Source organism: Cupressus sempervirens, chromosome 2, assembly GCF_028749045.1.
Source record: "Cupressus sempervirens isolate cs-2001-9-10 chromosome 2, ASM2874904v1, whole genome shotgun sequence".
NCBI classification, from domain to species: domain Eukaryota; kingdom Viridiplantae; phylum Streptophyta; class Pinopsida; order Cupressales; family Cupressaceae; genus Cupressus; species Cupressus sempervirens.
In genome coordinates this window covers 764,112,783-764,129,837 of record NC_143119.1, presented here as the reverse complement: position 1 = coordinate 764,129,837, position 17,055 = coordinate 764,112,783, and the positions used below count along the sequence as shown (strand labels likewise).

At 34.2% G+C, this 17,055-nt stretch overlaps 1 protein-coding gene across 2 annotated transcripts in view; it reads left to right on the top strand.

Moving 5' to 3' along the window:
* LOC149575691 (DNA topoisomerase, type IA, core) overlaps positions 1–17,055 on the top strand; it is a 273,230-nt gene that overhangs the window by 152,406 nt on the left and 103,769 nt on the right. For both annotated transcript variants that reach the window (XM_089815443.1, XM_089815444.1), the window contains exons 8-12: positions 3,308–3,400; positions 4,387–4,470; positions 5,239–5,313; positions 5,489–5,572; positions 5,814–5,882. In XM_089815443.1, coding sequence (XP_089671569.1) covers positions 3,308–3,400; positions 4,387–4,470; positions 5,239–5,313; positions 5,489–5,572; positions 5,814–5,882 — 405 coding nt within the window. The remainder of the gene's footprint in view (positions 1–3,307; positions 3,401–4,386; positions 4,471–5,238; positions 5,314–5,488; positions 5,573–5,813; positions 5,883–17,055) is intronic.

The window sequence follows — 17,055 nt, the reverse complement described above, 5'->3', positions numbered from 1 at the left end:
TTTCTTCTTTTTTTATATTTTCCAGATAAGTAAAACAATAATAAAAAACAGCAGCAAATAATATAATATCTAGTCAACTAGAATAGATACAAATCGTACCAAGCAAGATATGTAATCAGTATGCCAGCTAAGGTGGTTACAAACAAAGAATGATGACGCTAGCTGTAAGAATGGACCAGCCACTCACCAAAAGGGCAGAGATGACTGACGTAATCCAACCAACAAACCACGTGCTAGTTGAAAGGCAGTTGTATAACTACTATAGTCATGCTAAGGTAGCAAGAAGATCCCAACATGCCAAACAAGACCCCCAACGTGCAATGCACAAGCACCCTCAATGTTGAACTTAATAATTATTGTCAATTGTTGAAACAATATTGTAGAATGCTACTGAAACCAGCTATTGGGTTTTGCGTCCCAATAGCCAGGCTCTAGGGTTTGTGTCCTAGACCTCTAGAATCACTCTTTAGAGCAAAAACGCAAATACCAAGAATGAAGATGTAAAAGATAATGAAAGAATGAGCCAACATCTTCTTTTATCTCCCTCTCAAAGCCAATTGAACCCTAAAGGGAGAATGTGCCTTTCCCTTTATTATAAAATGACATGTTCCCAATTAAAAGGTCTTTATGTATAGGAAAAACATCCCTTACCTCAAATAACATAACTGTAGGTGCCCGAAGGTCTTCGGATGATGAAAATAAGTTATAATACTTCAAGACCTTTCCAATGAGCTATAAGACATAGGTTTGGCCGACCAGATGAAGTCAAAATCCCCTTATTTCTCCAATTAGCTATATAAATAGCTTTATTTTAATTTATTTAAACGCAAACTTAGGAAAAATTAAAAGTATTTCCTTTTATTCAACTGGAAAGCCAAACCAACCAAATAATCAGTGAACGGGTCCTGTTACTTGCCTGTGATTAATGCTGGGCAATGTGGGACAACTAATAGTCGAATCCCTAAAAAATAGGGATACTCCTAGAAACTTGGGAATATACCTTGAAATTGAAACCGTATACTGGTCCCAAGGAGCCTCAAATCTGATCACTACCCCAACCTCCTAAATTTTAGGAAAATCCCTAAATTTAAGGAACTGCCTCGACTGGCTCTCGAACTGACTGTAGAATCAACTTTGGTCATTGAGTATCCAGTATGAGTCTCTATCCACCACTGCTAGCCTATGAAACTCCAATAATAGGCAAACTCACATGACTCTGCTAGTCTAACTAGAGAGGGGACATGACATTCTTGTAATGGTAATTGCTCTTGTTCTATTAAATTTCATTTTTACATTGAATTTTCAGTAATATTTTCAGAAACTTTGACTATGATGTAGAGGATAGTATCTATACCATGTGTTAATTGGAATGTGATGCTTGAAGTGTTTGTCCAAGCCCTTTTGTGTCAGCAATTTGAGAAAGCTCATGCTTTGTGTGTCTTGCCATGACATCAATTGTTTGCTTTTGAACAATGTAATTTTGATTAATGGTATTCCTGTCTGTACTTTGATATTTTGCTTGTTCCCATTTCTTTGGGTGGTTTCTTGAGCATATTTAACGACAGTCAGTGACAATTTCTCTGGAAATACTTTTTTTATTCACATTATTTTGGCGACTTATCTACCAACATTAATGTTTTCATGGTTTGACATCATTTTAATGACTAATGTGCTAACAGTAGTGTTCTGTGCAGATATAATCTTCAGTATATGGGCGATGCCCTTGATACCTTAGGGACTTGGGTTTTTTGGTATGTCCCTAGTATCCTAGGGATTTGAGGATTTGGAGGGGCTACCCTGTTTTAGTAACTGGACAGCCTGGTACATTTTACGCATAAAGAAAATATTGGCAACATTCTAATTAATGCCCTAAAAAGCTAAACATGGGAGATTGTCACTGCAAATTTGGCTCATTGTACTTTGGTGCTTAAAATTTCAGCTTCGTTTTGTTTGGTCTCATTTTTTGATAGCTTTTACTGCTTCTATTCCAAAATTTACAGAATGTTTTTTCCGTCGCTGAAATGATGTTCTCGCATCTTTTTGTCCTTCCATTTTGCAGTTACTGGCAATTATTTAATGGTGGAAACCTCTTCGTTTACATTATGTTTTTAGCTTCTAGTTTTTATCCGTCCTAATAGAAGTTTGGATTTTTGATGTTGTCGAATAGTTTTTTTTTTTGTATGTTTGTATAACATTTACTGATTTTTTTGGATTTGTTTTATTTTATATGCTAGTACTGTATTCTGCTTTTGAATGAAATTTTTCTTATTAATCCTGGTAGGCTAGCTATCCTTCTTTGTCTGTGTGACTTTTTCCTTTCTTATTTTGTTGTGATTTCTTGTGACCTGACTGAATTTAGAAAGTGTTAGAAATTACTCTTGATGATTTTTGAGCAGAAGTTCTCCATGTCAAACTAAATTCAAGGCATAAAGAGTGGAGTAGAAACATTGGGGAAAAATAATGGAGATAAAGCAAGGTCAAATCATTTTTACTGTGTTGAATGAGAGCTTTCTTCTTTTATCATAAATGAAGGCTTGGAGAGAATTTATACAAAAATGTGTGGAATGTGGCATTTAGCTTTTCATCCAGAATTCTATAATCAAGGATGACATTCTTGTAAAATCTAAATGAAGAAAAAAACTTAAAGCCTTAGAAAAGTAAAATAACATGGTATTAAGCTGGTTCCAATTATGTGAATATGCTTGATTCAGTTATACAGTTGACGTTGAAACTTAAAATACATCAATATAAGTTTTTCTCAACTGTGGTGTGCTTGTTAACTATATAGAGTAAAAGCCATGCAAGCTGGGTGCTCCGTTTACCTAGAATTGATTAATACACTTATAATAATATCTAAAGCAGGACTTGTAATTGGAAAAAAACATTCTACAGAGATACATCATTTAGAAATGAAAATAAACGGTTTTCGAAATTGAAGTTACATAGGCAGGTTTCAACCTTTACAATAATATATGTTGATGCGTAGTGACCTTAAATTTTGGGAAATCCACTTCATTGTACTCTGTAGCTAGAGCAGTACTAGTTTCTTTCGTACATACATTGAAAACTTTTACATTTTGGAGTACCTTAAGTTATTTGAGTTTTTCAATCTGGTAGAAGATTTATCTCTTCAATAAGTTGCAGTCATATGTTTGTTTTTGAATATTTTTGTTCCTCCCCTATGACTTCTTGTTACAGGCTGCATATTATGGGTAATTGCAGTTTCTTTTTCTTTTATAACACATCAAATGCCTCTTGATGATGTCATCATTATAACAAACTCTTTTAATTTTTTGATGAAGATCAGATATCGGCCAATTTTGAAAATACAGATAAATCTGTTATTCTTCGGTCAAGTGGATCTGCTATCTCATTTCGTGGATATTTAGCTGTATTACAGGTAATAATTATTCCGTCCGTCAAATTGAACTGTCATGTTCTCAGTAGTAGCATGAACAATGTAAATATTCGTATTTTGACCTTGACATACTTAGTGTTGATGATATTGCACTCTTTGAGCATTTAGTCATCAGAATATTAATTCCATTGCTTTCCCAATATGCAATTTTGTAGTCTTCAGATACACTAGAAATGATTTCTGTTTGTAGATGCCTGCTTACAGATTTTCCTTATTTTAAGGGGCTTATGTTTGCATTAATTTTGAACAATACTACAAATTTATTTTATTGTTCTTTTAATCAATCTATATTGCATCTTGGAGAGAACTGATATATATGTTTGGGCACTGGCCTATGTTCTGTCGAGTTTTCGGGACGGGGATGGCAGAATACAGCAGGACGGGTTTCCGGGATGGCAGATTTTTTTGTCGATTTTGGGGATGGGGGAAATGGAAAATGGGGACGGCTATATAACAATAGGATAGTGAAATTTAAGATATTTATATGAAAACATGGATAAAGCATGTACTTATACATAATAGAACCTTAAAATATAAGAATCAACAGAATTCATATGCCAAATTTGTGTTACTTTGAGAGTCAAAGTGTAATTTGTTCTAGAAGTCAAACTCAAAGACCCCTAGGTGTCCCCAAGTCTCCAAGTCATTTCGGGGATGGGGGCAGCTGAAAATATACCAGGGATGCATCCCTGGGTAACACTGGCACTGGCAGATGAATTATTGAGTTGTTTATATTTGCAAAATATATTTATGTTTCAGAAAATAAAAGTCTTTATTTAGAAGAATTGTAATTTTGTCTGATTTTCTTCACAACTGTAGTTACCTCTAATTTGAAAGGCTATTGTGTAGATCATGTGTATGAGAAAAATACTTAAATACATATGGTTTTGGTTCTTCTTGTTTATAAATTTCCTTACATGTGTTATGTATTAACAATGCTTTTCGAAATCTTGTTGCCTTGCTAATAGGACAATGCAAGTTTTTTGACCAATGGTGAAGAAACAGAACAAAAGGAGGAAGATGATAACTTCTCGAGTCTTTCAGAACTAAAGGTTATTAATATACATGCTTTTTTCTTTAAGAAAGAAACTCTCTAGTTTTGGTTGTGATTTGAAATATCTGAAGTAGAAAATTCAATCCTGTTGTGTGAGTTGTTTGCTAACTTTAATTGATGTAATCCAAGTTGCAAAATATCGGTTATTAATAGAATTTTTTTAAAAGAATGAATTTCTGATTGTGTTGCTTTTGACGATGACATTTGTTATCCTTTGTTATAATCCCGTTCTGCTAATGTCACTGTTCCTTGGGAACACATATCCCCCCAAATGAATCCATGTCTCTGGTTTGGGAATGCTTATGAGACTTGGGGGAAACGGCCCCCCACAACATGATCATCTCTGCTACTGCCGATGGGGACACCATCAGGGCACTTGCTATATGGCACATGCCACTACATACTGATTGCAACTGTTAACTTCATGAAAACTAGTTTTGATGGGTCACTGGCAGATTTATATATCAGATTTTGGCTTGAAGACCTCAGTTTACCTTGATTTGTATATTGTCAACCCCCTACCACTCTCCTGCTACTATTCCCTTGCCGTCGCCTTGCCACTCCAAAATTTAGCCTGTTGGCCCTCCTGTTTTGAAACCTGTCACATGTCCCCCCGTCAGGAAACTCTGTGGAACTATGGTTAATGTCTATTTTGGAAAAATTAAAATATGTGAATAGAATATAGAAACTTTTGTTTATAAATTGCACCTACATATTGATGTTATCTATTGATGACACTAATAAATTAGTGTTACTTTGCTGACAGGAAGAACTAATTGCAGAAGACGAGGAGCAGCAGAAAAAGGAAAATGATTACTTTTCATTTCTTTCGGATTTAAAGGTAAAACTAAATTAAGAAATTTAATATATGTCCTGTGAATAAGTCTTTCATATGCTTTATCTGTCACATTGAAACTCCTCTATTGCCTATCTTGACTAGGAGCTCTTTTTATTTAAATAATTTCTCTGGAAATATTGTAATAGTCTTCTGTTGATCTGTATTATAAAACTGCTAGATTGGGGATCTGATCTATATGAAGGATGTACAGTCATTACAACATTTTACTCATCCGCCACCTCGTTATTCAGAGGGTTCTCTAGTGAGTATTGTTTTGTGATTCAATTGCCTTACGTGACTTGAATGGGATTATAATAGATTCATATTCAGTAACTAGGTTGAGTATGTTTGTCTGTCAGAAGATTTTTTGGTTTATGCATTTACCATTATCTCTTCATGTTTCACTATAACATCATAGGATTTTTTAGATTTTTAGGCTTGTGTGGTTACCATTATTTCTTCATGGTTCACTATAACTAATTTACATATTTTACATTTTGAAGATTGAAAAATTAGAAGCTTTGGGAATTGGAAGGCCTTCAACTTATGCTTCAACAATTAAAACATTACAGGTAAATCTTCATCTTTTTTTGATTTTCTATTCCGTGCTGAAATAGGTGAATGAGAAAGTTTACTGCTTGAGCACAAGTATAGTGTTTTATGTAAGTTTTCTGCAAATTCTGAAGATATAATACTGATGGAGAATTAATAGCTTGCTGCAAATTGATCTACTACAATTCTAGACTAAATGTTATTGTTCTGAAAGTTCGGAATTAAATTTGGAAACTATATTTTATTTCTGTACTAAATGACCAAGGAGCAGATTGCTAGAAGAGTAGACTTAAGATTGTATGGTGTGTTCTCTATCCACAATCTTGCTCCTACTTATATATATTAACCATGGGTCTTGTCTTTTCATAAGACACAACCCCTTCTAGGTCGGCCCTCCATGAAACAACCTATTCCTCTACAAATCGACGTGCTTGTCCATTAACTAATAGATAATTATTAATTAACTACAATAGTCAAATACAAGGTATATAAATATGCCTAGCAAATCACCAATCTGTTCTAGGGAGATGTATTTATCATGAGGCCATATATAAAGGAAATGACATGCATTTTAGATTGTCTAATCTGAATAATCAAAACATTAATATGATCAAGTTATTAGGATTTAACACTCCCTCTTAACTTGATAATATAAATTAGAGAAACATATCTAGCAACGTTGTTAAGCATAGATTTGTACTCTATATCTATTTGATTCTTCCAAGCATGTAGTATCATGGTACACATGATACTTTGTCATATTACTAAACCTGTAATATGAATTATCACTAATACTTGTGATAATAGTATTACATGTGATGAAATACACAGGATAAAATCCAGAGAATGATTAAATTTTTCCATTATCCAAATTGTGACTCATAGGCACTGACAAGCCTTTATCACAATATGATCCTGAATTAAGATCTGCCAGTACACAGGATAAAATCTGGAGAATGATTAAACTCTTCCTTTATCCAAATTGTGACTCATAGGCATAGAAATGTCTATAACACTATGATCTTTAATTCATCCAAATATGCCACTAGTTCCCTATAGTTTTAGAACATTATCTCAGAGATCGTCATCTCATATAGTGTCTATTCATTATCATAGAGATTGTCACCTCTTTAGATAATAAACACAAATTGTGAAGCCCATGACAATCCATAGCCTGACAATAATAATTTAACACAAAATTATTTTATTAATAATCAAAGAATACAAATGAGTTATAATTCAACCATACCAAGTCCTTTTTTGAAGTGATCTATCTTCACTCGAGAGAGAGGTTTGGTAAGAATATCCACTATCTGATCTGCAGTACAAATGTATCTTAACTTTACAGTATTTCTATCTACCATATCTCTTACATAATGGTAAGGAATTTCAATATGCTTGGATTTGTCATGAAAAATTCGATTCACAGAAAGCTTGATGCAACTTTGATTATCACAATGAATCATAGTAGGATTCATGGGTTGACCAAATAATCTCAAAAGTAACTTTTTAAGCCAAACTGCTTCTTGAGAAGCCATTGCAGCTGTAGTGTATTAAGCTTTTGTGGAACTCTGTCCTATTGATGCCTACTTTCTGCATATCCATGATATCATCACTGAGCCTAAACTGAAACAACATTCTGAAGTGCTTTTCTTATCAGTAACAGTTCTAGCCCAATTTGAGTCTGTAAATCCATGCAAGTCCAAGTCAACTTTCTCATACTCGAGCCCAAGGTTAAGAGTGCCTTGTAAGTATTTCGTAATGTGTTTGACTGCAACCAGGTGAATCTCCATTGGTTCACACATAAACTGACTTAAGGCATTAACTACATAGCAAATATCAGGTCTTGTATTTACCGAGTACATGAGAGACCCAATCATTTGTCTATAAAGGGTAGAATCTTTGGAGGGTGATTCTGCTGCTGCTTCCTTAAGTTAGTCTCCATTGGAGAAGACATAGGTTGCAGTTCCACATTCCAAATCTCTTGAAAATGTCTAAACTTTAAAGTATACTTTCCTTGATTAAGTATGATGCTGTCAAAGTTTTGCCATACATCCAATCCTAGGAAGTAATGAAGGAATCCTAAATCTTTCGTATCAAATTCTCTGATTAAATCTTTCTTGCATTGATCTATAAGATGATTATCACCTGTTATTAGTAAATTATCAACGTATAGTATCAAAATTATCATATCATCTTTATCCTTCTTATAATAGAGATTTGGATCAACTTCATTCTTTGAGAATTTTAAACTCATGAGATACTAATTGATTATTTCATACCATGCCCTTGGAGCCTGTTTAAGCCCATAGAGAGCCTTCTTGAGCTTGCAAACAAAGACTTTAGTGTTATGAGTTTCAAATCCTTCAAGTTGTTCCAAATATACCTCTTCAGTAATCTTTCCATTCAAAAGTGTTGTTTTCACATCCATCTGATGTACTACCCATCCCTTCGATACTGCAATAGCTAGGATTGTCTTACAAAGGTGTATCTGGCAACTGCAACAAAGGTTTCTTCATAATCAATTCCCTCCTCCTGAGAGAATCTTTGGGCTACCAATCTGGCTTTATATTTTTCAATGCTACCATCAGCAGCATGCTTGATTTTAAATATCCACTTAGAAGAAGCAACAAATTTTCCCTCAAGCCTTGGAACAATTTCCCAAACATCATTCTTAATAATGGATTGGTATTCTTCTGTCATAGCAGCCTTCCAAGTTGAATGTTTAATAGCATCTGAAACATTGGTTGGTTTTGAGTTAGATAAATCACTCATGTTTGCAGCATAGCTAGAGAATCTTTTGGGTCTTTTGCTTTCTTTGAAGTTTCCTTCTAGTGCAGAGAAGTCATGTGCTTCTTCTATAGTCTTAGAGGCCCAAAGTGGTCTTTTCTTAGGATTTTGAATTTCACCTTCAATTTCTTCAATGCTCTCCCTCTGAAACTCAGGATCATGATTTTCTTCAGAACTAGGTATATGTGAAGGATCTTCAGAGCTTAGGGCTCTCTTGAATACTAAATCTTCTTCAAATATTACATCCCTACTAAGTTTAATGTTTTTCTGACCAGGTATGTAAACTGTATATGCTTTGGATGTTTCACCGTACTCCAACAAAAATACCTCTTTTGCCTGAAGGTTCAAGTTTAGTTTTTTTCTCTTTAGGAATATGAATGTAAACAAGACACCCAAATATTCTAAGATGACTGATATTTGGTTTAGATTTAGAGAAGACTTCCTCAAGAGTTTTATTGGGAGTGAGGGCATTTGTTTTGAATACAGACAACAATACATGTGGCTTTTGTCCAAAGATAGGATCCTAAATTTTGGTCAAGTAGCATAGCTCTTGCAGCTTCCACAATTGTCCTATTCTTTCTTTTTGCTACCCCATTTTGCTGAGGATTGTAAGGAACAACACACTGCCTCTTAATCCCTACTTTACAAAAATTCTTAAACAAATCTGAAGTACATTCCCCTCCATTATCAGTTCTAAGAGTTTTAATTTTGTGTCCTGATATATTTTCAGTAAAGGATTTGAATTCTTTATATCTTTTAAGAATTTCTTTTGATTCTTTACATTTCAAGAAGTAAATCCATGTCTTCCTAGAGATGTCATCCATAAAAAGTACATAGTACAAAAATACTCCAAGAGAAGGAACAGGCATAGGTCCACATAAATATGAGCGGACTAATTCTAAAACATTGTTAGTTTTTCTAGTACTATTTTGAAATGGACTTTTGGTGTTCATACCTAGTGCACATCCTTTGCATATGGTTGAATGATCTTTGTTCAACTTAGGTAAACCAGTAATCGTCTTTTCCATAGTTGATAAGGCTATGAAGTTTTGGTGCCGTAACCTTCTGTGCCATACTTTGTTTATATCTGCAGTTTCATTAACTAAGGCTTGAATAGGTTCCAAACATAATTCATACAGGTATCCCTTCCTTTAACCAATCAATTTTGATTTCTTAATAGAAGAGTTTTTAGGCCAGGTCATTACCTTTCCATCCATAAATGCTACCTTATATCCATCATCCTCAATTACTGTGACAGAAATTAGGTTCCTCTTGATTCCAGGTACATATAGTAATATTTTGAGGTGTAAGGAGATGCCTGATTTTAGTTTTAGGGTTCAATTTCCAACTTCTTTGACTGGATGTGCAGAACTGTCACCTATGGTAAGTGCTTGATTGGTTTCTTACGTCATTGAATCCAATACTTCTTATATCCCATAATGTGTCTGGATGATCCACTATCAATTATGCAAGAGTTGAGTTTTCTAGATACATCGTTTGATAATGCTGAATACAGTACACAATTTTTAGGATCATAGTCTTCTTTTGTCTTAGTTACCTCTGTGAAATTTACTTGCTGTTTCGTTCTTAGGGCAATTTGACTTATAATGTCCAAGTTTCTCACATTTGAAGTAGTTGACTTTAGATATGTCCCTCTTGAATTTGTTATTGGCTTGAGGGGCCCTCTTCTTCTTAAAGTGTTTCTTCTTTCCTTTGTAGGAATTTGTATCGAGAACATGAAGTTCTTCATCTCCAGTTTTTGATTTCAGTCCTTTCTTAAGTTGCCTAGATTCTTCTTGAAGGCAGTCTCCTTGAAGTTTGTTGAAGTTTGGGAGTTTGTCTCTAGCACTTACTCCTTGTGAGAATGTTTTCCATGAGTCCGGTAACCCATCTATAGCCATAAGTGACAGCTCTTTGTCTTCAATTACAGTCCCTATAGTTGCAAGTTCATCTCGTAGACTAGCTAACCTTAGGAAGTATGAATTCATAGATTCTCCCTTCATTATTTTTATATGATTTAGTTGCCTTTTTAGTGCAAGGGTTCTCGTTGCATTGTTAACCTCATATGCATTTAGTAATGCACTCATCATATTAAATGCTGTCTAATATTTCATTAGCATAGATACTATTTCATTTTTAACTCCATCTAATATGATTTCCATGGCTTTCCTGTTTCCTTTAATCCAATTAGTTTTATGAGGATCAACATCAGGTTGCTTGGATTCCTTATCAACAAACTATATTACATCATTGTCTTCAAGAGTCGTAATTTTGAATTTCCATGCAACAAAGTGTTCTTTTCCATCAAACTTGTCTTCAGGTTTGATTGCGTTGGCCATTGAAGGTAGAAGGATGTTGCTTAGATATTTTCAAATTTGATTGTCAATTTGCAGAGCCCAGGTTTGACAACCTAGTTCTGATACCATGTATTAATAATTGGTAGCTTTAGTTGGATAAACTATAGTGCAAATATATATTATATATAAATATATAAGTGTTAAATATAATTTATATCAATTGGATAAACTATAGTGCAAATATATATTATATATATGTGTGAAATATAATATTTATATTAATATATTAAATATATGAGATATTTATTATATTAATTACATTCTAATTAATAGACATTTCACGTGAAGAGACATGTCTATCCATACTTCATCCTATATTAGAGAGATGGCTGCCATTTGGAAAGGACATACTGAATATAACGATAGTGCTATTACATTTGCAGCAGATTTGGGAAACATTAACATGGTATCAGAGCCACACTGCAAATGTAAGTAAAATATGCCATCAAAAGGAGAACACTAGTAATTATCCAACACAAGCAATGTTTTACCTCTTTTGCAGCAGCGAAATTCTATCAGAATTAGCAGCAAAATAAATCCTTAAAAAAGCAGCAAGATATCTCTTCATTTAGCAGTGGTGATTTTTGACAAGTTCATCTTGAGGGGTTTTAAAAGCAGCGATCTTGCATGTGAAGGGGCAGATTTCTTCAAAATCTGAAGGAAAATGGCAAGAAGAAAGAAAAATCTGGGCATGCTTGTTGGTGTCATTGATGTCAAACATATTGATGTGAAGATAGAAGATTTGTGTGCAGAAAACTATTTGAGAAAATAGACATTGACATTCATCTAGTCATTTTCAGTCGGTTTTAAGGCACTATATCTTGGTTTAATCTCCAGTAACAGGTGTTGAGTATGGTATAAATTTGTGTTAACAAACACATACTCAGGTTGGACACTTACAAAGGAGGACCCAACAATATGTCATTTGTCTTATTTGACACACAGTCGAGCAGCCCTCTGTTAATATCATTTGTCTCATCTAGCACACAACCAGGCTGTTTAATATATTGGGCATAGATCCTAGGAGGTCAATGATTTCAAAGGATTTCAGAAGAAAAACTTTTGCTTTTGTTTTTTTTTTGTCTGTTTGTGTGAATAAGCTGCTTGTTTGCTAGCCCGATAGATATTGGATATATATGAGCACATAAAAAGAAAAAGAAAAAAATAGAGCATTAACGCTTTATCGAAAGATAATAAAGACAAAAGTAAGAAAAGACAAATAAAGGTTTATGGGTGCTGTCTATGTGGCAACACGATATAAATAATAAAGCAATCTTATTAAAGTTTTTGGTTGTGCTTATTAGGGGAAACCTATTACACAGTGTCATCAGATTCAATAAAGTATTTAAACGGTGGCATCAATTCATATTTTTGATGACTCAAACATTCAACGACAGGCATGAGAAATGAAATGTTTAAGCATCGTGTCCTTTTATTGAAATTGTCGGTTCCTTTAGCATATTTGTTAATATTTATATAATTGTTCTGCCAACCGTTTATAGCTGAATTGAGTCTGATAGGTAATTATAAATATCATTCTGGCATGATGAAATGAATGAATGCTTCATCGAAATGTGTAAGAAAAACTCCGAGTTAGATGGAAATGAAAACATATTTCAAGGTGATGTAAAAGCGAAGGAGGAATCGATGATACAAAATTACGAATGATGCTAAACTTAGTGATTTGAAGACAGATAAGGTATATCTTAACAATTTAGTGTCTTGTTGCTTATACACAGAAAATCTCTTCTAGAATCAGATCTGCATATAAAGATAATCAGTTTGCAATTACAAAGTCTTCATTTTATTCTGATTGAAACAATTATGATTCTGGAATTTAATATTGTAATAAGTTTTGATTGAACTTAAAAGTTTATATAAGCTTCAACCTTGAAAAGGATATCGGCATACAGAGTTTGGATAATTTACTGAATGATTATCAAGTATGTTTTATGAGAAGCAACAACATACAAAATTGGAGTATTTTTGTTGAATGTTTATTATATCTATCAGATGTTTTTTTCAATGTGATACAAAAGGATATGAACTGTAATGGACCTTCAAAGTATTTGAGTGCTATAATTGGTTAGATGCTCAAAACTTGTTGAGTTGTTGCTCAAATTGAAAAGAGTTGTAGCACTGAAAGTAGGGGTTGTTGCTCCTTGGGTTGAAGCCCTTAAAGTGTAAGTGACGAGTTGATTTAGACTGGATAAAGACAGTAGATCCTAGCAGTCCTTGTATTGGTGGTTTTTTCCGAGTTGGGTTTCCACGTTATATTTGGTGCATAGTATTTTGTCAATGCTTCTGTATTTACTTATTGAGTAATTAATTCATGCGTTATATTTTCTATATGAGCTCACCTTATGAAAGGAAATATTTGAAACAAAAGGACGAAAGCATATGGAATTTAGATTCAGAGGGAGTCTAGCTTCTTTAGAGGTCTAAATGTCGATGAACTCAAGCTTCAAAGGGAGTAGATGGGTTCAATCATCTTGTGAAATCTCAATCATGGTGATTGAGAGGGAGTTTCACTATTGAAGGTAAAACACTTATGAGGTAAACTTGATTAAATTGGTTATTATACTAATGATATCATTCTAATGCCTTATGGGCCCTATGTAAATCATGAGGAAGTGACGATTTCAAAACTTGTATTTGTTGATGTTATTGGAAGATGACAATCTTACAATAACTTAATCTTCTATCATGATAGACATCGTGTGATGGCTGAAAGAAATTATGATAAATGATTTCTAGCATGTCTGATTCGGTTCCTTAAATAGACCATGACCTTCTAGATTGTGAATGTTCCTATGGTAAGTGCACATTACCTTTGAACAATTTTGAGTTATGGTGAATATAATGAGACTTGATATTCTTGGTCAAACCATATCTTTGATATCAATTGAGATGATATCTAAAACTGGGGATCACATGTTAAGTGATTCCTCATATCACGGGTTGGGTGATATGTAAAATTGGGTATCACATTTTAAGTGATTCCTCATATCACGAGTTAGGTGATATGTAAAATTGGGTATCTCATGTTAAGTGATTCCTCATATCACGAGTTAGGTGATATGTAAAACTGGGTATCTCATGTTAAGTGATACTTCATATCATGTGTTATGTGATCACAAGATATCTAATATGATTATACCATTTATCTTCCCTAGCTAAGAGGGAGTGTTGATGTTTGTAGCATTGATCAGATGTCATATGAGTTGACATTCTAGAAACTATTATTTACGTTGAGGTAATATGTTATTCATATTGTATATAAATCTTGTTTATCCTCTCTAAGCTAAGAGGGAGTATTAATAATTGGTAGCTTTAGTTGGATAAACTATAGTGCAAATATATATTATACATATAAGTGTGAAATATAATATATATATTAATATATTAAATATATGGGATATTTATTATATTAATTACATTCTGATGAATAGACATGTCACGTGAAGAGACATGTCTATCCATACTTCATCCTATATTAGAGAGATAGCTGCCATTTGGAAAGGACATACCGAAAATAATGGCAGTGCTATTACATTTGCAGCAGATTTGGGAAACATTAACACCTTGCAAGTTTTTTGCAAATTTTGAAAATATAATACTGATGCAGAATCAATACCTTGCTGCAAATCAATCTACTACAATTCTGGACTGAATGTTATTGTTCTGAAAGTTTGCAATGAATTTTGGAAATTATATTTTATTTCTATACTAAATCGCCAAGGAGCAGATTGCTAGAAGAGGAGACTTAAGATTGTATTGTGTGTTCTCTATCCACAATCTTGCTCCTACTTATATATTAACCATGGGTCTTGTCTTTTCATAAGACACAACCCCTTCTGGGTCGGCCCTCCATGAAACAACCTACTCGTCTACAAATCAGCATCCTTGTCCATTAACTAATAGTTAATTATTAATTAACTACAGTAGTCAAATACAACGCATATAAATATGCCTAGCAAATCGCTGATCTGTTCTAGAGAGATGAATTTATCATGAGGCCATATATAAAGGAAATTGCATGCATTTTAGATCTGTCTAATCTGAAAAATCAGAACATTAATATGATCAAGTTATTAGGATTTAACATTTTAGGCATTGAAGAACATGAAAGCTTTAGGATAAAAGTCAAGTATATCATGATGTGAGAGAAATGTGTGAAGACCATGTCTATTAAGATACATCAATTTATGCTTTGCTACTCATGAAAAATGCAAGTTGTCAAAACCCTAGCTTCAAGACTATGCCCGTCAACCACTGACGAGGAAGGGGAGTGACACATGGTTGTTAATTGATGAGCTAAGCATAGGTTGAGTAGATTGCATTCTTCTAATTAGAATCAGCTGTCCTACAACCATCATTTTTGCAATATATGTAGGTATTATAGTAGATGCTTTCCTAGGAATGATTAAAAAACGCACAAGAGGTAGAATGGGTTCTCTAGAAGAAACTCAATTTTAGGAAATGCAATCTAGAAATCAAAATCAACATATGTTAAGGGTTCCACCAATGCCAATCTCATCCCTCAGAAGTTTGTGGGCTTGTGTGTTATTCCGTTATCATGTTCTCTGTCCTCCTTTGCCATGGGCAAATTGTATGGAACTAGGGTCATGACCCAATATGGTATCGTCTCACCCTCTAGGGCATTATCGTCAAACGTGCGAGTTAGACATCTGTAGCCAACCCTTCATAGTCTCAAGACTCTTGAACTGTTAGCAATGTGGTGTGACCCTACTCTCAGAGTGGAGGAGATGGAAACATGGTGGAATACAAAGTTGCATGGCTGGGTAAGTATGTCTCATAAAGCTAGGAAATTTGTTTTAATTCATTGTAAATCTACTGCTTTGAAAGACTACTTCTTTGTGGGTATTAATTTGATGTTCAATGCCCAAGCATTTCTTTTCTTTAATTTGGCTATGCATTTCAATCTGTTCTCATTTCAATCGGACCCATTTCCTAATTGGTAAAGCATTGGACACCCTCCTACTGAACTTAGAAACTGGGATGCCCTCCATACTATTGGCAATAGTGTCGGTGCCTTTTTTGGTTCAGAAAAATTGGTTATGATACAGGGGAGTTAAATCTTAGTAAAATCAAACCCTAATCACGAAATTAGCTGAATTAGGCTATTCTCAAATCTTTGTGATTGTGAAGTTTTTCCTAGAATATATCTTGGGTCAATGAGGGAAGAAAACCTTATCCTTTCCAAATCTCTCCTTTCCCCTGACGAGATCCTTGTTAATACTGGCCTTTTTCCTGAGGCTCTACGTAAGATGGACCCACCATTCACTTTAATCTTCTTGAATCAGGAGGTTTAAAAATTTGACTGATAATCCCCTAGCTAAGGTTGCTGCAGAACTCCTAATTCTGGAACCCCCCTTAGCGACCATCAATCTCAAATCGACACCTGAACCTCCTCCTAGCATTAATCATATTCCCACCCTTAAAACTGATCCAGATGAATTTTGTAAAAGAGTAGAGGTTATACTGCTTATTCTTTCTAACCTAATGACTGACATTGCCATAGTCCATAATGAAGTCAGAGAAGAACTGTTTTTATGCTATAAACTCAAACTTGCAGATAATCCCAACCCTCCCATTGCTCAGTCCTCCCCATGCGCTGATCTGGATAATCCCAACCACATCAGTAAACGGATTTCAGCCAACTGAGAACACTGTTGAGTCTCCTAGAAACTGTGAGGAAATACAAGTCCATCTGGAATTGAATGCCGTTTAAAACATTATAGGGATTAACAATGAGGTTGACAATGATAGGGTAGATAATACTGAGATAAAATTTCTAGATCCAAACAGTGATAGTATGGTAAAAGCAATTTTGGAATAGGAAGAACTATAACTGAGAAATTCCCTAAATCTGTCTTGGCCTGTGGAAATGGCCTCAATAATGAATGTTTAGGCATTGCAATAACCTTTGAAGGTTTAGATCACCTAGTATGTGGGAAAACTAATAGAAAGAGGAGAAGGAAATCTCTTTTGAAGCTTAGGTCTTTAGATTAGAAAGCTGGAA